This window comes from Mercenaria mercenaria, chromosome 5 (assembly GCF_021730395.1).
Source record: "Mercenaria mercenaria strain notata chromosome 5, MADL_Memer_1, whole genome shotgun sequence".
Classification (NCBI taxonomy): Eukaryota; Metazoa; Mollusca; class Bivalvia; order Venerida; family Veneridae; genus Mercenaria; species Mercenaria mercenaria.
Window position 1 is genome coordinate 4720529 of NC_069365.1, and position 22392 is coordinate 4742920.

Here is a 22392-nt window from a genome sequence, read left to right on the forward strand (position 1 = left end):
AACTTTTTCCAGTCGCGTGTCTGGAAAGAGATACATGGGAAATTACGATAACTCACTTCAATCTACAACGTGGTATAGGTCTCTATATTTCTCAATATTTTTCTCACGGCGGCCCATATTCCCACAAACCGACATGTACTAGTGGGGTGGGATGCAAACTCACAACCTTTATTTAGCAACCGCTAACAAAGTACTAAAATTATAAGAGTAACGCTTCTTATACTTACATTTTGAATCGTGAACTGCAGACCAGTTTGCAGTCCGCCATAGGAATTGTAAACGGTGAAAAACTGCAGACTGGCCAACAGTGTGCAATTCTTACGGGAAATTGCATGTTCTTTACCTGCAAACCAGTTTGCAGTTCGCAATTAAAATCGAGAAATGCTAATTGCCAACTGCAGACCAGATTGTAGTTTGCAATTCGAAACGGCAAACTGCTGGCAGTTTCTAATTCAGATGGAGAGGGAAGGAGTGCAAACCCATAACCTTTATTTAGCAACCACTAATAAGAGTAACGCTTCTAATACTTTCATTTTGAATCGTAAACTGCAGACCAGTTTGCAGTTCGCAATTTTAATTGTAAACTGTAGATTGGCCGACAGTGTGCAATTATTACGGAGAATCGCATGTTCATAACCTCTATTTAGCAACCATTTATGAAACGTTCCAATACTTTCATTTGCATTGTGAACTGCAGACCAGTGTGCAGTTCGTAATTCGAATCGTGAACTGTGAATTATGAACTGCAGACCAGTTTGCAGTTCGCAATTCGAATCGTAAACTGAGAACCGCAGACTAGCCGGCATATTTTAACTCTAATGGACGGGAAGGGAGTGCAGTCCCATAACCTCTATTTAGCAACCACTTACTAAGTATTAAAATTATAATAGTACAAATTCTTGTACTTTCAATCTTAACCATGAACTGCAGATCAGTTTGCAGTTCGTAGTTCGAACCGCGAACTGTTGACAAGTCTGCAGTTTGCCGTTCGATTCCAAAGCCATGACCTTCGAATTGTGAAATGCATTCTACTCCGCAGTTTGCAGAGCTGTACTTGTCAGACTACATTTAGAACTTTGAATAATAAATTGTAGACAGATCTGCAGTCTGCAATTCGAACTGCGAACGGCATACCAGTTTGCAGTTCGCAATTCAAATCGGAAACTGGAAATCGCAGACTAGACGGCAATTTGTAGTTGTAATTAAGGGCAGGGAGTGCAGACACAAACCTCCTTTTAGCAACCACTTATATCAAGTACTTAGATTATAACATACTTTCATTCTGAATCGTGAACTGCAGACCAGTTTGCAGTTCGCAATTCGATTCGCGAACTGCGAACTGCGTACTGCAGACTCCCAGTTTAATACAGTTCGCAATGCGAATCGGAAACTGAGAACCGCAGACAAGCCGGCAATATGTAATTCTTATGAAGGTGTAGTGTGTGTGGGGGAGTGGGGGGGGTAAGGTGGAAGGGAGTACGGACACTTAACCTCTATTTAGCAACGACTTACGAAGTACATGTACTGAAATTATAATAGGAACATCCTTTGTACTTTCATTTTGAATCGTGAACTGCAGACCAGTTCGCAATTTGAACCGAAAACTTAGAACTGCAGACTTGCCGGCAGTTTGCAATGCTAAAAGAGGTGAACTCCAGACCGGTTTGCAGTACGCATCCCGAACCGCAGACTTTCCGGCAGTTTGCAATTCTGTCAGAGGGGAAGGAGTGCTCACCCATATACTCGATTTAACAACTACCAACTTAGTTCTAAAACTAGAATAGTAGCATTCCTTGTACATTCATTTTAATCATGAACTGCAAACCAGTCTGCAGTTTGTCATTCAATTTCAATGGGTTTCGAGTTGTGAAATGCTTTCTTGTCCGCAGTTCGCAGGGCTGTGCTGATCAGACTTCACTTTGAAATTTGAATCGTTAACTGCAGACAAGTTTGCAGTTCGCAATTCGAATCGTGAACGGCGAACTGCAGACCAGTTTGCAGTTCGCAATTCGAATCGGAAACATAGAACTGCATACTTCCGTCAGTTTGTAAGTCTAATGTAGGGACAGGCAGTGCAGACACTTAAACTATTACTAGGTATTAAAAAAGTAAGAGTAACGTTCCAATGTACTTTCATTCTGAATCGTGAACTACATCTACAAGTTAGCTGTTCGCAATTCGAATCGTGAACTGCGAACCGCAGACTAGCCGGCATGTTGCAACTCTAATGGAGAGGGATGGAGTGCTGAGTGCTAACTCATAACGCCTATTCAACTACATACTTAGTACTAAAATTATAATGGATACATTCCTTGTACTTTCATTTTGAATCGTGAACTGCAGACCAGCTTGCAGTTCGTAGTTCGAATTGTGAACTGCAAACAAGTCTGCAGTTTGCCATTCGATTACAGGCATCACCATCGAATTGTGAAACGCATTCTAGTCCGCAATTCGCCGGGCAGTGCTGATCAGACTGCACTTTGAAATTTGAATCGTAAACTGCAGACCAGTATGCAGTTCGCAGTTCGAATCCCGAACTGCAAACAAGTCTGCAGTTTAAATTCGATTCTAAAGCTTTAGGCTTCGAATTGTGAAATGCATTCTTGTCCGCAGTTTGCAGGGCAGTGTTGATCAGACTGCACTTTGACGTTTGAATCGTAAACTGCGTAAACTGACACGAAACAGACCCTGTATCATATGCTCTCGACTTCGACTGTGACCTTGACCTAAGAGCTAACGGCCCTAATCTTGAGTGCGACATATCCGTGTTGTTACTGAGAATATTTGTGTCATCTTGACTGATGACAAAGATATATTATATTACATTATACCATATTTATATAGCGGCTTTTCCACGTTCAAAGGCACTTTACAGATATGGATCAGACACAAAACTCTGACCTCAAGTGACCATAAACCTATACTGACCTCGTAGGCATCGTTATATTAATCTTTTTATCCTTTGATGGAAGGCAGAGTTAAGGATCGTACAAGTAGATTATTTATATACCTCCCTTCCTATCTTCGAGAAAAGGCGGGGACAATTCTGTGCATATTAATTGTGTATCACTTTAATTACTTCCCCTATCCCTGTTTACTTATTTTGATATCATTGGTAGTGTAATTGATATTCTAATACATTCGCATATTTTTTCATTTACTGATGAAATAACGATTTAACAACATTTGACAAAACAAACAAGTATTAATGATTAGATTTAAAACCGTATACTCTTACTTAATGTATAACAAAATCAGCAATTTCCATACGGATAACACAAATACATTATTCCATGGATTGAACTGTGATTTAATGCCTTTTATATGAAATCAATGAAATTTCTTTCCTCGTTCATCTCTTGGTGAATATTGTTGATGAGTTCACAAACTTTCTTTGATTAGTGCTAACAAACTTCAGAACGAGTGTAAGTTGGCACATAGACCACACCCTATACAAAACTCCGTTCCGTTTGGCGGATGCTGTATCCCAAGTGGACAAGCTCCTGTAAGCTGCTGACCGGAGGGACCTGCCGGACATTTTGGCAGTCTGTCGCCCATTCTGCTTACTCTAACGTTATCGTTATGGCACGAATTACAAAAATGAGTGTTTCCGAAGCAGAAAAACACGGCAATAGTACAGCAGTATCGACATTTATATTCTATAAAGTCTGTTCCATGGGTACTGCAAACCTACCAAAAAGAAAAAAAAAGAAAAATTGATGAATGGTATATTTTGTATTGCTTTTACATATACCAATGTAGTCAACCGAGTTTGTGAAATTCCGATATTTTGAATCAATTTCACTGAAAAAGCGACACCAATCAATATGGCAGATTCTTCCAGAATTTAAGTTGCGGATTTGCTTGTCATAGAAACATGTGATACATGGATATATAATTTGCTGACATGTCGAAACCGCCTTTGACCCCCTAACTGTGAACTTGACCTTTGAGACAGAGTCCATATCATTGAGTTAATCATTCTGACCGTAAAAAAAAAATTTACCTCAAAACAACAAGGTCAAGATCTGACATGACCTTTGACTTCTAATTGACCTTGGCCTTTGAGATAGGAACCTGGGGTATGCGCATTACACTCCGTCTTACTGTGGTTAACATTCATGCCAAATATAAACAAGATTGCTCCATGTATGTCAAAGTTATAGTCCGCACAAACAAATACAGACGGAAGCACGTACTCACTGACGAACGCACGCAAATACACCGAACAGCCATTTGGACAACTATGTCTTCGCTTCCGCAAGCGGGCTCTACAAAAATAGCAAACATGTAACTACTTCAACTGATATAGCCACTTAAACTATGAACGCCGATAATTGGGTGCACTTGATTTTAAGATAGTGATCTGTCCTGCAGCAACACCCCTTTCACTGTGGAAAATATTTCTACCAATAAAAAAAGTCCATGTCCTCTGGTGTGCTCTAAATACCTAGGACTCAAAGTGCGACATTTGCTTTTCAGATAGAGGTCTGAGATTTGCGCGCAACACTTCGCCCATATTTCTACCAAATAAAATTGAAGACTATTCCATGCCTATCTAAGTTAAAACTTAGACAAGCCTAAAAATGAGATTTGACCCGTTACTGTGTCGTTGATCTTTTGGGATATGAGCCTAGGGTTTATGCGTGACCATCGGTTTCATTGAGACTAAATTTTCTGTCAAATAAAAATACAGCTTCATGCATATCAAAGTTACTGCCCTGACAATATATAAAATGATCTTCGACCCATAAGTGTAACATTGGCCACTGAGATAGGGACCTTCGGTAAGTGCCTCCGTCTTACTGTTGCAAACACCAACCAGTTCATTTAACATCATACATAAAGTACAATATGACCGAGATACCTGTGCTCCCTGTGGACCACTACAGGCAGGACAAATCATGTCTTCAAGTTTGATATCTCGGTCATCCGCTCCACCCTCACATTGAACTGTTCCTCCAAAATATGCCTGAAAGTAATTTAGAAGAACTGAATATACTTTGTAGCCAGATTAAATCATTTACATTTTGACGACCCGTGTCAAATTGCAATGGCTCCCGTCGCTTTTTGCTTTGTTTTGAGTTGTTGTTTTATAAGAGGCGGACTTTGGTCTTTACTACAAAACTTGCTGTATTATGACTTAACGTAATTTCTTCTTGGTCACTAAAATCTTAATAATAGAGTTCTTTTAACTTGTATACTTGCTGCACTTTCCTCGTCAGAAAATCTTGTTATCTTTTTTGACAAATGTTTGATTTATCTTTATTAGAAATATGAGTAAACTAACCAAAATTACATAACGTGAACATGTTTCTGTCATACACTCTAAACACCGAAGAACTTACCTTCTTGCATTTAAAGCATGGATAGTAGCAGTATCTATCCATGGCAAACTTTGCCGGGTTATTGTAGTACGTGCTGGAACGGTTTGTAACCTGGTCAGATTTATCCAAACCTTCAAACTGAAGTCTCGTCATGGCTTTACGTTTTACATCCTCATAAAGTTCTTGTACCGGATCTAGGAGCTCGCTGAGCTTTGAGTGATTTATAGGCTCCTGTAATACGAAATATGATAATGCAACTGTAAACCGCGAACAGTATGATCATGCTTTGTTCTCCTGGGTTCAAGATGTCTAGGAAAACAGATGTCTCGTTCAGGGATCAAAATTAAGACCAGTTGTTTTGTTCTTGTTTTGTCCCTACTGAGCTAACAAATACAATTTTGTAATAACAGTACCTATAGATTTTACGAAATCACATGCTGGAAATCAGCAAGAAAATGTTTAGAAAAAACTGCTGAATGAATATGAACTGAAATGGAAAACAATCTGTTGACACTGTTGTGAACAGAAGTAGAGCGTATTTTAACATACAACATTGCTACATCAGATATCATTGAAACAAAGCCATGTACATACCTTGCACAGTGGACACAGTATGAAATTGAAAGTTATCCTCGGTCCGACCCATTTGCTTTCAAGGACTCTCTTGACACAATGTAGATGATATAGGTGTCCACACTTTAACTGGAAAATAAATACGAGCAATTCGAAAAATTCATGATAGTCTGTCAGTGGTAACTTGGTATGTTATTTATCCCTCGGGTATACGGTGATCTGTCCCTTTGATCTTATGACAAACTAATAGAAAGCAACAATTACAAATAATTATCCAATAAGAGGGTCAACGCACCCTCCTCAGACCTTTATCCTAGAGCAGTATATGTATGTATAGTGTACATGACTGGTGTATTTTCCAGTTATTGGAATTTGTTTTCACTCTTGAGGTCCTAGATCTTTGTTTGTGTGTGTGTGTGTTTTTGTGTTGTTGTTTTTTTCTTGTTGGGTTTAACGTCGCATTGACACAATTATACGGCATATGGCGACATTCCAGCTTTGATGTTGGAGGAAGACATCAGGCGTCATTCCGTGCATTATTTCATTACTGGCGGTCACCTAGGTAGAACCATCGACATTCCGTAAGCCAGCTGGATGGCCTTGATCCTTGGTCAACTGAGCATTAAAACAAAATAAGTCATTACCTAATCACAGGAAATTATCACATGAAGTGTGATGACCGAAAGCATAATCGTTCTCAAGTCAAAGTTCGGAAATCAGTTTTATTCTGGAAGTCTAGGAACTGAATTCTGGACAAATAATTATTTAAAACAATAAATACAGATATATAACGAAGTACAGTAACATAACACAAATCATCTTATAAACTTTTATAACGCAGAAGTATGCCAACGTTGGTTTTATACAATGTGTACTAACTGCATTGTCACATTTTGAAAAACTACTAATATAATTATACTTATCTGGTGAACTTCCTTTTTTATTCGTACATGTACTTGTATCATTCATTAATGACAAGTTACCTTCAAGATAAATTCTCAAAGGAAAGAGTTTACTCAGAAAGGCGGAGATAGTTTACTGATTCATGTATAATAGATCCGTAATTGCGATACATTGTGTATCATCTCTCCTTGCGGGGGTAAAATGACTTACTTCAATTACTGGTGCGGCCGAGAGCGGGTCTGTATAACAGATGGTGCAGTCATCATTTCCGCCTTGTCCCTCCATTCTAGACGCACAGCCTGTCTGCATACATGGTGGGCACACAGGCTCGTCCAGGAACCCACCACACTGATGACCACAAACATGGACCTTCCGACATGAGTTATTTTTCCTTTCACGGATACACGTCTGAGAGAAGTCTGTTACAAGATCCAAAGAAAATATAAACTTCTAGTATCGGTCCTGATATTTTGGTTGACTTATCGGGCTTGTGGTTCCGATCTCTTCGAGTAGTTGCAATATTCCTTCAATTTATTTCCTACTTGACATAATTGCCAAACGTAACGTCATTGTGAAGTTTCATGTGGATCACACACAGACAATTTTCAAAATTTCAATGCAATGTACAATGAATGTGTTAAAGGATCAGGACTCTTAAATTATGTTACTTTGAAATTTACAAATCGTTTCCATTAGGTAGTAATTGTAAATAAAAATGTAAACTAAAGTGATTCTCTCAGTTCTGGGTCGTGTTTATTTATTTTGTAAAATTATGTTGACGAGCTTCCAAGGCACTTTTTGCCATAAATCATAATCATTTGAAAAATACCGAGGCTTGCCCCTGTGAAACTGACACTAATTTAAGAAGTTGTTATATCAACATAAAGTGAGTGTATTTGTTTGCTTTGGGTTTAATGCCGTTTTTCAACAGTATTTCAGTTATGTAACGGCGGGCAGTTAATCTAACCAGTGTTCCTGGATTCTTTACCAGTGCAAACCTGTTCTCCACAAGTAACTGCCAACTGCCCTACACAAATCAGAGGTAGAGGACGAATGATTTCAGACACAGTGTCTTCTATCAAACCCTCACGGAGAACATACGCCCCTTGATCCGTAGACCTGCGCTCTCCCATTTGAGCTAAGCGGGCAACATAAAGTGAGAGTTTTTACATATTGATAAAGAAATCCAAGAAACTCTTATCAGAACAAGTCAATCACTACTGTTATAATCATTCAATTATTCCTTATATTTATGTTAATTATGTAATACCTGCCACAGGAATATTGTAAGCCATCATACATTCGGTTTTCGTTTTTCTTTCATTCGTCAGTCGCTCGTTGTTAACAAATACATGTTGAAATGCCTGTAATGATAAGTTATCTATTGAAAGTTGGAAAGTATTCGATAACATAATCGTACCAGACGATAACAGATATATTTACTTTTTTTGAAAACTACGCACCTATACTAGGAAAAGGCGAGTTGAGAGGGCCGATCAACAATAGCCAAGACAAGGCGAGCTGATAGAAACAATCATCAGTAGCTAGGATGAGGCGAGTTGAATGGGACACCCATCAATAACTAGGAAAAGGCGAGTGGTGAGAGACAATTATCAATAGCCAGGAAAAGGCGAGTTGAGAGGGACAATCATCAGTAGTTAGGAAAAGGCGAGTTGAGAGGGACACTCATCAATAGCCAGGAAAAGGCGAGTTGAGAGGGACAATCATCAGTAGTTAGGAAAAGGCGAGTTGAGAGGGACAATCATCCATAGCCAGGAAAAGTGAGTTGAGATAGACAATCATCAATAGCTAGGAAAAGGCGAGTTGAGAGGGACACTCATCAATAGCTAAAAAAGGAAGTTGAAGGGACAATCATCAGTAGTAAGGAAAGGCGAGTTGAGACGGACAATCATCCATAGCCAGGAAAAGTGAGTTGAGAGGAAAAATCAACAGTAGCCCGAAAACGCGAGTTGAGAGGGACACTCATCAATAACTAGGAAAAGGCGAGTTGAGAGGGACAATCATCAGTAGCCAGGAAAAGGCGAGTTGAGAGGGACACTCATCAATAGCCAGGAAGTGGCGAGTTGAGAGGAACAATCATCAGTAGCTAGGAAAAGGTGAGTTGAGAGGGACAATCATCAGTAGCTAGGAAAAGGCGAGTTGAGAGGGACACTCATTAATAGTTAAGAAAAGGCAAGTTAAGACAGACAATCATTATTAGCCAGTAAAAGGCGAGTTGAGAGGGACACTCATCAATAGCTTGGAAAAGACATGTTGAGAGGGACGATCATCAATAGCGAGGAAAAGGCGAGTTGAGAGAGACAATCATCATTGGCTAGGAAAAGGCGTGTTGAGAGGGACAATCATCAGTAGCTAGGAAAAGGCGAGTTGAGAGGGACACTCAATAGCCAGGAAAAGGCGAGCTGAGAGGGACACTGATCATTAGCTAGGAAAACGCGAGTTGAGGGGGACAATCATCAACAGCAGGGAAAAGGCGAGTTGAGAGGGACAATAATAAGTAGCTAGGAAAAGGCGAGTTGAGAGGGACACTTAATAGCCAGGAAAAGGCGAGTTGAGAGGGACACTCATCATTAGCTAGGAAAACGCGAGTTAACGGGGACAATCATCAACAGCAGGGAAAAGGCGAGTTGAGAGGGACAATCATCAGTAGCTAGGAAAAGGCGAGTTGAGAGGGACACCCAATAGCCAGGAAAAGACGAGTTGAGAGTGACAATCATCATAAGCTAGGAAAACACGAGTTGAGGGGGACAATCATCAATAGCAGGGAAAAGGCGAGTTGAGAGGGACAATCATCAATAGCCAGAGAAAGACGAGTTGAGAGGGACAATCATCAGTAGCTAGGAAAAGGCGAGTAGAGAGGGACACTCAATAGCCAGGAAAAGGCGAGTTGAGAGTGACACTCATCATTCGCTAGGAAAACGCGAGTTGAGGGGACAATCATCAATAGCAGAGAAAATGCGAGTTGAGAGGGACAATCATCAGTAGCCAGGAAAAGGCGAGTTTAGAGGGACAATCGCCAATAGCTTGGAAAAGGCGTGTTGAGAGGGACGATCATCAATAGCGAGGAAAAGGTGAGTTGAGAGAGACAATCATCATTAGCCAGGAAAAGGCGTGTTGACAGGGACACTTAATAGCCAGGAAAAGGCGAGTTAAGAGTGACACTCATCATTAGCTAGGAAAACGCGAGTTGAGGGGGACAATCATCAATAGCAGGGAAAAGGCGAGTTGAGCGGGACAATCATCAGTAGCTAGGAAAAGGCGAGTTGAGAGGGATACTCAATAGCCAGGAAAAGGCGAGTTGAGAATGACACTCATCATTCGCTAGGAAAACGCGAGTTGAGGGGACAATCATCATTAGCTAGAAAAAGGCGTGTTGAGAGGGACACTTAATAGCCAGGAAAAGGCGAGTTGAGAGTGACACTCATCATTAGCTAGGAAAACGCGAGTTGAGGGGGACAATCACCAATAGCAGGGAAAAGGCGAGTTGAGAGGGACAATCATCGAGCTGAGAGGGACAATCATCAGTAGCTGGAATAATTCTTCTAAAGTCAGTCAGGGTGCAAGTTGCTCCTCACAAGAACGTTTTTAGGCTAATGACGCACATCTATAAATGGATCTGTGAGTGCAAGCCAATATTAAAATAACTGTATTAAGCTCAACAAACGAGGTAAGACAAGGATGGTCCTGGAGACCAAACAGGTTGAATGTATTTGTAACTAGGGACTTAGGATGTAAGTTCGCTATAGTGAGGGATAAGAACTCAACTTTGTAGATCTGATAGTTGGATTTTTAGTTATGCTATACAAATACATGGAACTGCACAGTGTATAAAAGTCAAACTAGTACCTTCATATACATGTAACGTGGTTCTCCACAGAAATCATTTGAGCCGCGCCATGAGAAAACCAACATAGTGGGTTTGCGACCAGCATGGATCAAGACCAGCCTGCGCATCCGCGCAGTCTGGTCAGGATCCATGCTGTTCGCTTTTAAAGCCTACTACAATTAGAGAAACCGTTAGCGAACAGCATGGATCCTGACCAGACTGCGCGGATGCGCAGGCTGGTCTGGATCCATGCTGGTCGCAAAGCCACTATGTTGGTTTTCTCATGGCACGGCTCATTTATTGTTAGCAAAAATTATGCTCCGGCATAACTTACCTGTTTAACATGTCTCCAATCACTGGCCTTGGTGAACACAACAACAAACAATTGTTTCAATGTTGTGTCTTTAAATGTGTCTTCGAAATTTTCTACACATTCTTTCATAGTGTGTGCCACAATATCGGGAGGATGACCCAGAAATCCACAACCTAGTGTCGGAAATGCGATCGACGTTACTCTGTCTTCATGCGCCCGTTTCAAACATTCACTCACAACTAGATTCAATACCTATGGAAAATAACACATGTACCAGTCTTTACATCAAATATCTGGTGTGGGCCTTTTATAAGATGCTGTTACTAAACTGAGCTGGATGAACGATTACGGCAGGTTTTCAAATTATAATAGTTTGGGTAAAATGTGACTGCCAAATTCTACTTTACTCTTAACTGCCAAGGCATGTTTCAGAAGCGTATACTTGACGAAATTATAACTTAGGTGTACTATTATAGACTGCCTATTCTTAAAACCTGGGTCAAATAAAAGTCTGACCGTTCTGTTAAAGGGTTGAATTGAGGAGAACATTTTGAAATGCAATAGAAGAAACTTGTTACAGTCAAACTTCGTTCGCTTGAACTCGCTGGGACCATCAAAATGTGTTCGAATTATCGGCAGTTCGAGCTATCGAACAATATACACTGCATAGGGATTATGCCAGTTCGTGCGAAGGTGGTTTACGAAAACTGTACATTACTCCATATGTATACAAATGAAACAGTCCCTAAATCTACTTTTTGGCGTATGTAACAGACAGCTAACACACACTGAGCTCAAGTGAACAACGAAATTGCAGCTTTGTACTCGCCGTGAAGAGAATTTTAAGGTTACTGTGCCGAAAACATTCAGCAATTAAGGTGACTTCATTAAGCTTAACGCGGCAATTTTGTATGAAGTCCAGTCAATCATTTAAAGGCACTGGCCTCCAGATCCTACGAAAACGAAAACAAAAGAGAAAAAATTAGGTATCAGGAAAATAATGCCATATTTCTTAAGAAAGCTTTTAACTTAATTACTGACTGGCTATATTTTATGGAAATCCAGGAGAATAAGTTGTTTTTACTATATATACTATTTTACACTGAAAATTGAAAATCCTTTGTAACGTTTTACTCGGGGTAAACTGCCGTTATTATAGATATCTATATTTAATATACATTCAATACGTATTCCTACACAGCGATTATGATTTCATTGCCTCGGCGGCGGCCCGGGTTCGAATCATGACGCGGGAATCTTTTTTCTTCTTTATTTGGCATTTTTAAGGTAGTTTAGAAACTAAAACTCATATTCTAATGTTCACAACATGACCAAACTTCAATTTTAAAGTGCCTTTAACAACATTTTAAAAAGAGCTCGTAGAACACGAAATGCCCCCTTGATACATTCAGTAATTGCACAAAGAACAGAAAGTATTTGGTCACTGTGCACATAAGTTCTACTGTTCTGGGTAAATGTGACCTTGACCTTTGACCTAGTGACCTTAAAATATAGAGAGGGCATCTGCTGGTCATGATCAGCCTCCCTGTTAAGTTTCGTGATCCTAGACCCAAGCGTTCTGAAGCTATCATCCGGAAATGGTTAAACTTTTCCGTGTCACTGTGACCTTGATTTTTGACCTACTGACCTCAGAATTAATAAGGTCATCTGCTGGTCATAATCAACCTCCCTACCAAATTGCATGACCCTAGGCACAAGCGTTCTTGAGTTATCATCCGGAAACCGTTTAATTGTTCCGGGTCACTGTGACCTTGACCTTTGACCTACTGACGTCAACATCAATAGGGGTCATCTGCTGATCATGATCAACCTCCCTATCAAGTTTTATTATCCTAGGCCCAAGAGTTCTAAAGTTATCATCCGGAAACCGTTTAACTGTTCCGGGTCACTGTGACCTTGACCATTGGCCTTATGACCTCAAAATCAATAAGGGTCATCTGCTGGTCATGATCAACCTCACTATTAATTTTCATGATCCTAGGCCCAAGCGTTCTTGAGTTATCATTCAGAAACCGTTTAACTGTCACTATGACCTTGACCTTTGAACTACTGATCTTAAAATGAATGGGAGTCATCTGCTGGTCATGATCAACCTTCCTGTCAACTTATATGATCCTATACCAAAGCATTCTTTGGATATCATCCGGAAACCGTTTAACTGTTCTGGGTCACTGTGACCTGACCTTTGACCTACTGACCTCATAATCAATAGGGGTCATCTGCTGGTTATGACCAATCTCCCTATCAACTTTCATGATCCTAGGCCCAAGCATTCTTGAGTTATCATCCGGAAATGGACAGACAGGCATCTGCAAAACAATATACCACTCCTTCGAAGGGGGTGGGGTGGTGGGCATAATAAAGTGAAGGGAGAAAACATTTTTGTATTTTTACCGTTTTGGCATCAGCGACCTCTGAATCCCAAGCACAAATGGACACATGGTACACTTTCTGACACTTCAGACCATATCCATCTGTTGACGCCAGTTCACCAAATGTTATCCCGTTGGGATACGATTGAGAGCACTCAGACTGTAAAGCAGGACCAGCTGCCTTGGATATAGACTTGGACAGCCCTCCAAGATCCAACAGCAGTGCCTGGTTGGTGCTGTTCACTATCACATCAACCTAGTCGTGAATGAAAGGTGTCAATTAATATGCAAACATGCTCTGAAAAACAGATTTTATGCGTACGCCGAGCTTGTTGGGGCGGTGCTTCAATACGATAACATTCAGAACGTACCAAATTTGCAACTTTGAAGAAGAAATTTTGTTTTACCTTGTTCATATCCAGTAAGAAAATCAGTAAGGTGCCTTGCAAGCACAAAATGCAAAGAAGCAAAACATTAGCAGACTTTTTTGAAATTGGTGGAAACTGTTGAGGTGTTCAGTACAAAATCACACTGGGTATTCGGCTACCTATTTGTGTGAGCGATACCGTCCTTGTTAGATTTATATACATGTAGGCCGTATAGGGAAAATTAATACAATGCCAACGTATGACACATATTTAAGGATGTTGAATATTTTATAAATAGATTCGTCCGAGGCAATGCATTAATTCGTACTGGTGAAAATATCAGTCATCAATAATATTGATATGACTAAAATTTGAAGAAATGTATCGAAATTCGTGTTTTTTTTTTTTTTGACGTTTTGAGACGTATTTTTCTTTGTTCAAAGTTCAGATAACTGAATTGGCCACTCCCCTTGGTAGAACTATACATACTCAACTACAAAACGTAAGGATCATATATCTGCAATCTATTTTTGTTTATAAAATTTCAATTGTATGCACCCTGTCGATGTATTTGATGATACCGCTGACGATGGATGAAAATAAACAAAGATACCTACCCGTTTGCACATAGATACCGTCCTCGTTATGTCAATGAATATTTATAAAACTCCCCTCCCCGATTACTTCCCCATACGGTACACTAAATGAACGCAATGGAAGGTACCGCTGTGAGGAGCCAAAGGGGTCCGACACATGTGGGTCACCTTAATATGGCATAATACATAGTCTTAAGCCACTGGGGGCAAAAACATGGGTCACTAGATATATAATATCAGTCATCAATAATATTGATATGACTATAAAATTGAAGAAATGTATCGAAATTCGTGTTTTTGATGTTTTGAGACGTATTTTTCTTTGTTCAAAGTTCAGATAACTGAATTTGCCACTCCCCTTGGTAGAACTATATATACTCAACTACAAAACGTTATAAGGATCATATATCTGCAATCTATTTTTGTTAATAAAAATTCAAATCTCCGGCTTCATATATCAGATGGGCTGTAATTGAAATAATATACAAATAGTTACATAGAACAAGCACAGGGTGGATCCAGGATTTTATCAATGGGGCCCGCCAAACTGCAAAAAGTATATAGTTTCACCAAAGTTTTTCTTTGTTTTCACCGTTATCATTTCCACCATTTTAGGTCCGATTTTCAATATTTTGAGAATTAGCAAAATTTTGAGGCTTGAATATACCCGACCTGCAAACCTACTAGAGGGGTAACAATGAAACATTGTTGTTACTGTCAGTCTCAATTTCAATTTCTGCAGAGCCTGTGGACCTGGATCTCTTCGGTTTATAGGGGCGTAGGAACGGGGGCGGAGGCCAGGGGGTATGTGCCCCCCCCCCCCCCCTCCCCGCCAATCCTTCCCAAAATTCGAGTAGCAGTCATTAACAAAAGGGCAAGCAAATAGGTAGTGTCACAATGTCTATTGGCAATATCTATCTGTAGATACTGCTGCAATAACATATTATTGGAACAGCCGAATTCATATCTTCTTGGTGGGTGAATATTTTAAACAAGACAAGGGAACACGTACTGACAGACTTTGCTGCTTCTGAAGTCGCAATTCAATTGGAAAGTACACACAAGAATGGGTCTATGTGGACGGATCTTGGTAGCAAATTTGAAGAAAACTATGCGAGAAGAAGTTTTCTTCGGATAGGCAGCTTCCAGTAGCTGAAGGGTATAGAAGACCCAAGTTTTATCTTTATCTTGGTTGGTCGTTGCATATTATCGCTAAATATTAGAAAAGGGGTCTGCGTCAATGTAATGTTCATTTCAATAACGAGGATGGTATCCACTCGATTGACAGAAACAACGAGGATGGTATCATAGTACATCGTCAGAGGTATCCCTTTTTCTACACACTGTCTTCCAAAAAAAAAAATGCTCTGATTTTACTTTGCTTCCAATTTTTGTGGAACGAAGCAACAGCTAACATACAGAACGCCTGCTTTTCATTTTCCTAACAAAAATGTCCTCATTTAATCCTAAATAATACCATTATCTATGAAAATAGATAGCACCGCCTTAAAATATCTTCATTTTCGCGACAGAAAACGTATTTTTTCAAAATTATTCATATCATATGAGATAGAAGTTTGACATGGATATAGTTATGGTATGATCTTACACATTTGATACTAAAACTTTTCAAATCTTCAGTAAAATACGGAATAGATATACATGTACGTTTTAGGTGTGAATATCCAGTACATCTACATGTATATAAATCACACGAGGACGGTATCGCTCACACGAGTTGGTAGCCAAATACCCACTGTGATGAAGGTGTATATGGCTAAGTCCAAACTAAGAAGAATAAAATACGCTATTTTTATAGCTCTTTGGTTCAAAAAGGGACATAACTCAGAAAGTAACCGGGCAAAAGTTCTGACATGCGTATGTTTACTTCATGCTAATGTCGATGCATATTAAGTTTCATTTAAATTGGATGAAAACTATAGGAACTGGGGACTCACGGTTCAGACGTGATTATACGGTTTAAAAAAGGTACAACACAGACATGACTGTTTCGATAATATGCATATCCCAGTGTTTGGATTGGATGAAAACTGATAAAGTCAAACCCACAAAAACGGTGGACGGACGGAATTCAAACTCTATATGCCTTCTGGGTCTTCAATACAGGGTGGTATAAAAACGCGAACATTATTAAATCTACTTCATAACTTTCTGAAAAATTTACTTACATATGACATGTCAGCCTGCGTATATATATCACAATGTTGTTTTTTTTTTCACATTTTAATGGTCATCTCTCTGGAGGTGCTCAATTCAAGATTTTACATTATTCTACTTTCTGTTTGCCATTACTTATACGTGTACAAATAAAAACTCAGTATGTAAAGTACATTTTACATTAAAGCATGCCAAAATTAAAAAAAATCCCCACCTTTATATAATCTTAAAATTCCCCAATACCATTTCTAGTAGATCTCCTAGTCCAAATAATTGTACTCGAGAGTTGAATATCGTTATATTATTTTGACTTGTCGATATCAGCCTCCTCTAGGTAGACAACGTAAAATATCAAAATGTAAAATCGGTCTGCCCGAGGTCTCATTATTTAGACTAGTAGATCTCCTAGATTCAATCGTCACGAAAACGAAAGTACGAGTGAAGGAACAAAACGAAAGTACAAGACAATTTCATTTCTAGAACAGAAATTATCTTTAAATCATCGGCCATGATAAACATCACTAGACACAAGAATTAAATACCTGTAAATCTGCTAAATGTCCGGTCAAAATAATTACCTCATAGACCTACCTTAAAATCTGCTAAAATTCCCTCAACAATGTCAACCTCCATATTGGAGATAACGATCACTGAATCACACACTTTCAACGATATTGCGCAATCCTAACACGCTCACGATTTTTCGAAAACAAAATCAACAATTTGTAATTACACCTTTTTATTTACAAGTACATACTATATGATTATATGTCACATTTAAACTTCCTTTTTGGTGAATACAGGAACCTGTTGTAATATCGATTATCGTGTATTTGGATTATCTTAAAGACCCACCACTTCGGACAAGATAGGTTTAATACAGTTTAGACTTTTCCTGAATTAAGGCTTATAATCACACTATGTACCCGGATAAACTTGACTCTGATCAGCGACCCTGACTCAGGAAACACGATGTATGTAGTTAATTTTCTTGTCTTTTTTCATGTTTTTATGTTTGTGTGCAGTGTTAGGGTAAAACGTTTAATTAGCCGTAATATCCTGTATTGCTGGCTAACATGATTTGTGTACTAAATATTTTGTTCAACAAATCACTTTATGTCTCTGGAATTCATTAAAATGTATCCGAAAGTTTTTAAAATGAACATTTATATGTTTCCGACCGTTTTAAAGTACCCAGAAATGCAGTAGTACCCCTAATGACAGTCTGAAAAATGTTGTATTATTATAGTTAATAACTAATCATATATCTAATCCCATTATATTCCACTAGCACCTCTATATAATACCTTATGCTATAAGATATACAAGATTTAAAACAAACGCAATTCTTCTGAAACGGTGTGCAAGAGAGAGAGAGAGAGAGAGAGAGAGAGAGAGAGAGAGAGATGGTCAATGAACTTCGAACATCATGTGCTTTGAATGATATAAGTTATTCTGAATTATATAATAGGGTTATTATAACAGTAGCTTGATCTGGGATGCAGTATTCGGCTCGAGTGGATTTTGCTAGATCGGATCTCACGAGGCGCGCAAGCGCCGAGTGTGATCCGACCTTGCAAAATCCACGAGAGCCGAATACAAAGTCCCAGATCCAGCTACTGTTGTAATGACCCTTTTATTATATACCTTTACCATTTTGATCCTTGTTTTGTTCTTGAACGAAATCTTCAATGTTTATCGATATTAAATGGAACTTTGTGAAATTTTTATGTGCGCTATTTATAGAAATGTGTCGGGTCATGCATATTAATGAAAATAGTCCGGCAGCATACAATACGGAAGGTACAATACGGAATTTGAAAGGTACAATACGGAATTTTTGTCTGTCTGTTCATATTTAATTGTAAAATACAAGCCGATTTTTTACAGAATTTATGTAGGTATATAATAAATTGAATTATTTTCGAGGGTTTATCCAGATTTTTGCAAGCATTGCTATTTGCATAATATTATGAAAAATATTTTACTGCAATGGGCGTACATATGACATCTTGCAAAATTAATGACAAAGTTTGAAGGTCACACCTCTTATAAAGTCATGTGTACAATAATCAGACCATGTACATCTGAACTCATTCATTTCTATAGAATATTAGTCAGTTAGGTGTTTATCCTTCCACGATTCGTGTGAGTTAGGTTTTTATCCATTCCTCATGTAAACTAAGTTCGGTTATTAGACAGAAGTCTGACTGTGAACATAGAATGCGGACTGTCTAGGGAGCGTTTCAAAACACATTTAGTCATTTATTAGTTTGTTTTGGTAAACGCCGTTTTTACAGTATTTCTGTTATGTAACGGCAGGCAGTTGGCCTAATCAGTGTTCCTGGATTGTTTACCGGTACAAGTTAACCTGTTCTCAGCAAGTAACTGTTGCTGTTGTTTGTTTTTGTTTTTTTTTTTCATGGAAAATGTTAAAATGTAACGAGCAAGCTATTTAAAGTTACTGTAACAGAGTGACAAGTCACACCCATTAACTGTGCACACTGAAATTAGACTGATCGGAGTTCATGTAATTACAGTTTGCTGATCATCTGAAGTTCACTTTAAGCTAGTGTAGAGATTTTTAAACTGTCAAAATGTGTATCCCTAGTGGATGAAACTGGTAGAAGCCGTGCATTTCATTTCAGTGACTACAATTATGTGCTTAAAGTGCGCAATCCTAAACACATTATCCTCTTTTTAACATTATTTTCTGGACAGTCTGTTATACATTAATGTGCTCATCAATCTATACTCATGCTTGAGAGATATTTCGAAAGCGATTTTTCTCCCTTGTAGAGAAAATAAAACGGGGATGTTAACGTTAACTTACAAAAGAAGAAAACATATACTGCAAGGGCGTAGCCAGAGGGGGAAGGGTGGGGTGCGACGGGTGCGATCGCACTCCCTTTTCGGTAAAGCTTCCATTTTTCATTATATCAAAATACCCTTGAATGTCCATTCTTTTTTCTTCGGCTCGCTACGCTCGCCAACTTGCCTATATTTACTATTATTGACGCTGTAACCTTTATATATAGTCTGATGATGATTCTTTATATTATAGAATATGATTTTTATAAAAGCCAGAGCATTACTTTTATGCGAAACTGATTAGGTATAACTGTTTACCTTTTCACAATAGCGGAATGAAATGTATAACAAGAGCACCGCCCTGCGGGTGCTGACGCTCATCTGATTTTTTTTGTATAATAGAAATATTGTCCTACCCATGATTTTCTAAGTCTAGAAAGGGCCATCATTCTTGCAAAAAGCAGGATAGAGTTATGTTTCTTGATGTACAGTGTCCACTTATGATGGTGAAAAACTGTTGCAAGTTTTAAAGCAATAGCTTTGATAGTTTATGAGAAAAGTTGACTTAAACATAATACTCAACCAAGAAAATGATTTTCTAAGTCCAAAAGGGGCAATAATTATTGCAAAAAGCAGGATGGAGTTATGTTGCTTGCTGTACAGGGTCAGCTTATGATGGTGAACAAGTGTTGCAAGTTTCAAAGCAATAGCTTTGATAGTTTAAGAGAAAAGGTTGACCTAAACATAAAACTTAACCAAGAAATCTGATATTTTCTAAGTCCAAAAGGGGCCATAAATCTTGCAAAAAGCAGGATGGAGTTATGTTTCTTGCTGTACAGGGTCAGCTTATGATGGTGAACAAGAGTTGCAAGTTTTAAAGCAATAGCTTTGATAGTTTAGGATAAAAGCTGACCTAAACATAAAACTTAACCAAGAAAACTGATTTTCTAAGTCCAAAAGGGGCAATAATTCTTGCAAAAAGCAAGATGGAGTTATGCTTCTTGATGTACAGGGTCTGCTTATGATGGTGAACAAGTATTCTAAGTTTCAAAGCAATAGCTTTGATAGTTTAGGAGAAAAGTTGACCTAAACATAAAACTTAACCAAGAAATCTGATATTTTCTAAGTACAAAAGGGGCCATAAATCTTGCAAAAAGCAAGATGGAGTTATGTTTCTTGCTATACAGGGTCAGCTTATGATGGTGAACAAGTATTCCAAGTTTCAAAGCAATAGCTTTGATAGTTTAGGAGAAAAGCTGACCTAAACATAAAACTTAACCAGGCAACGCCGACGCCGACGCCGACGCCGACAACCGCTCAAGTGATGACAATAACTCATCATTTTTTTTCAAAAAATCAGATGAGCTAAAAAGGAAACTGATTTTCTAAGTCCAAAAGGGGCAATAAATCTTGCAAAAAGCAGGATGGAGTTATGTTTCTTGATGTACAGGGTCTTCTTATGATGGTGAACAAGTATTCCAAGTTTCAAAGCAATAGCTTTGATAGTTTGGGAGAAAAGTTGACCTAAACATAAAACTTAACCAAGAAATCTGATATTTTTTAAGTACAAAAGGGGCCATAAATCTTGCAAAAAGCAAGATGGAGTTATGTTTCTTGCTATACAGGGTCAGCTTATGATGGTGAACAAGTCTTCCAAGTTTCAAAGCAATAGCTTTGATAGTTTAGGAGAAAAGCTGACCTAAACATAAAACTTAACCAGGCAACGCCGACGCAGACGCCGACAACCGCTCAAGTGATGACAATAACTCATCATTTTTTTTCAAAAAATCAGATGAGCTAAAAATGACAGTTTACATTTACATTGAGTTTCTAAAACATGATGCATATAAATAATGTAAACTTTGTAACTGAATACTATGAAATTTATTAACGGTGTTATGTGAAAATTTTAACGGTATTATGTGAACTTGTGTAAAAATCAAGGACCATATATCAGTGAAAAATTGTTTAGCAGCAGGACCCGTACCTAGGTTGCTATTCATTTTATTCAGAAATAATTTTAAGAGTAATAACCCCGCAAACAATATTTCGAGCGGACGTGCCAATGATATGCTCAACAAGGCTTTATACCAAGCACTTCCTACTATCATTGAAATCTGGACTAGAATTTTGAAATGAAGCGTTGACAAAGATTTCTCCACTCCCAAAGCAAAGAAAATATTTTTTCCCAATTCTAAATATAACATTCCCAAATTAGTGATACCTTTTAGGAATTTTGCCGCTTTAAAATAGTTTTGCTAAGTTGTATGTATATTTTGGTCATTAAAACAACAGTTATACTGTTGAACAATTACTGAAATTCAGTCCATTAATAGTCTACATAAAAATATCTTTACATAGATTTTGTTTATTTGCAAATTTTATCAAATTAAACAAATTTCAAGAACATTTTCCTAATTCCACTGGTATTGATGGCGTTCCCAAAATGATGAAAAAGGGCATGTCTACATAATTTCTGTCTCTAATAATTAATTCGTCAAATCATTCAGTGTACAAACCATAATATATGAAGTAACTTATGAACTTATAAAATAGACCTGCAACTATCATTCCTAAGATGTTTAAGTCAAATCACACAAACAGTATACTAGGAGTAGTCAGAACAATTTTTTTTCAGTAAAATGAATAATGGACATAAGTCCGGAAAAATATTTCGAGCAGTATGTACGAACGATATGCACATCATATTTCAATAAATCCCTTAGGATTCAATGAAATTTGGAGATGAATTACAGAAAAAATCTCTTCATAGACTTTATGTATGATAATCAAAGAGCCATTACTCCGTACAAGATCATTTAAATAAGAACCTCGTGATACATGCTCAGCTAGAATTTGTACCGATCATTCCTATGAAGTTATTTTCAAAAAATTCTACTTATAAAGAAGTTCGGACAAATTTCATGCAAAAACTACTTTTAAGGCACCTTAACTCCACACAAAAAAAAACCCAGAGGATACGCACAACAAGGCTTCATAATATCTTTTCTGTGAAGTTCCGTTTAAATCCTAGCAGAGCATTTTGAGAAGCTAGATCAGGCTATATGAAGACGGCCAGACGG

General features: G+C 38.3%; 1 protein-coding gene across 3 annotated transcripts; it reads right to left on the reverse strand.

Annotated features, from left to right (window-relative positions):
- Nucleotides 1-3144: 3144 nt before the first annotated feature.
- On the reverse strand, nt 3145-17311 carry LOC123556309 (E3 ubiquitin-protein ligase MYCBP2-like). Of its 3 annotated transcripts, XR_008370862.1 has the most exons (10): nt 17090-17311; nt 13379-13612; nt 10985-11215; nt 8074-8167; nt 7014-7222; nt 5922-6029; nt 5349-5558; nt 4868-4972; nt 4007-4271; nt 3556-3690 (listed from the first exon to the last, which is right to left on the reverse strand). XR_008370862.1 is itself a non-coding variant. In XM_045346913.2 (9 exons), exons 1-9 carry the CDS (start codon nt 17129-17131, stop codon nt 3415-3417), a joined length of 1509 nt encoding a protein of 502 aa, XP_045202848.2. In that variant the 5' UTR covers nt 17132-17309; the 3' UTR covers nt 3145-3414. The 3 variants fall into 3 exon arrangements, 2 of the variants coding, with proteins under 2 accessions (XP_045202848.2, XP_045202849.2); XM_045346913.2 differs by lacking the exon at nt 4007-4271 and having other exon boundaries at nt 3145-3690; nt 17090-17309; XM_045346914.2 differs by lacking the exons at nt 4007-4271; nt 17090-17311 and adding an exon at nt 16510-16660 and having other exon boundaries at nt 3145-3690.
- Between the last annotated feature and the right edge of the window lie 5081 nt (nt 17312-22392).

Coding starts and splice junctions, on each gene's coding strand:
- LOC123556309 (XM_045346913.2), bottom strand. CDS start 17,131: ATGGAGGTTGACATTGTTGAGGGAATTTTAGCAGATTTTAAG. Junction 7,223..8,073: donor TTACAATATTCCTGTGGCAG/GTATTACATAAT, acceptor ATCTTGTAACAG/ACTTCTCTCAGACGTGTATC. Junction 6,030..7,013: donor CGGCCGCACCAGTAATTGAA/GTAAGTCATTTT, acceptor TTTATTTTCCAG/TTAAAGTGTGGACACCTATA.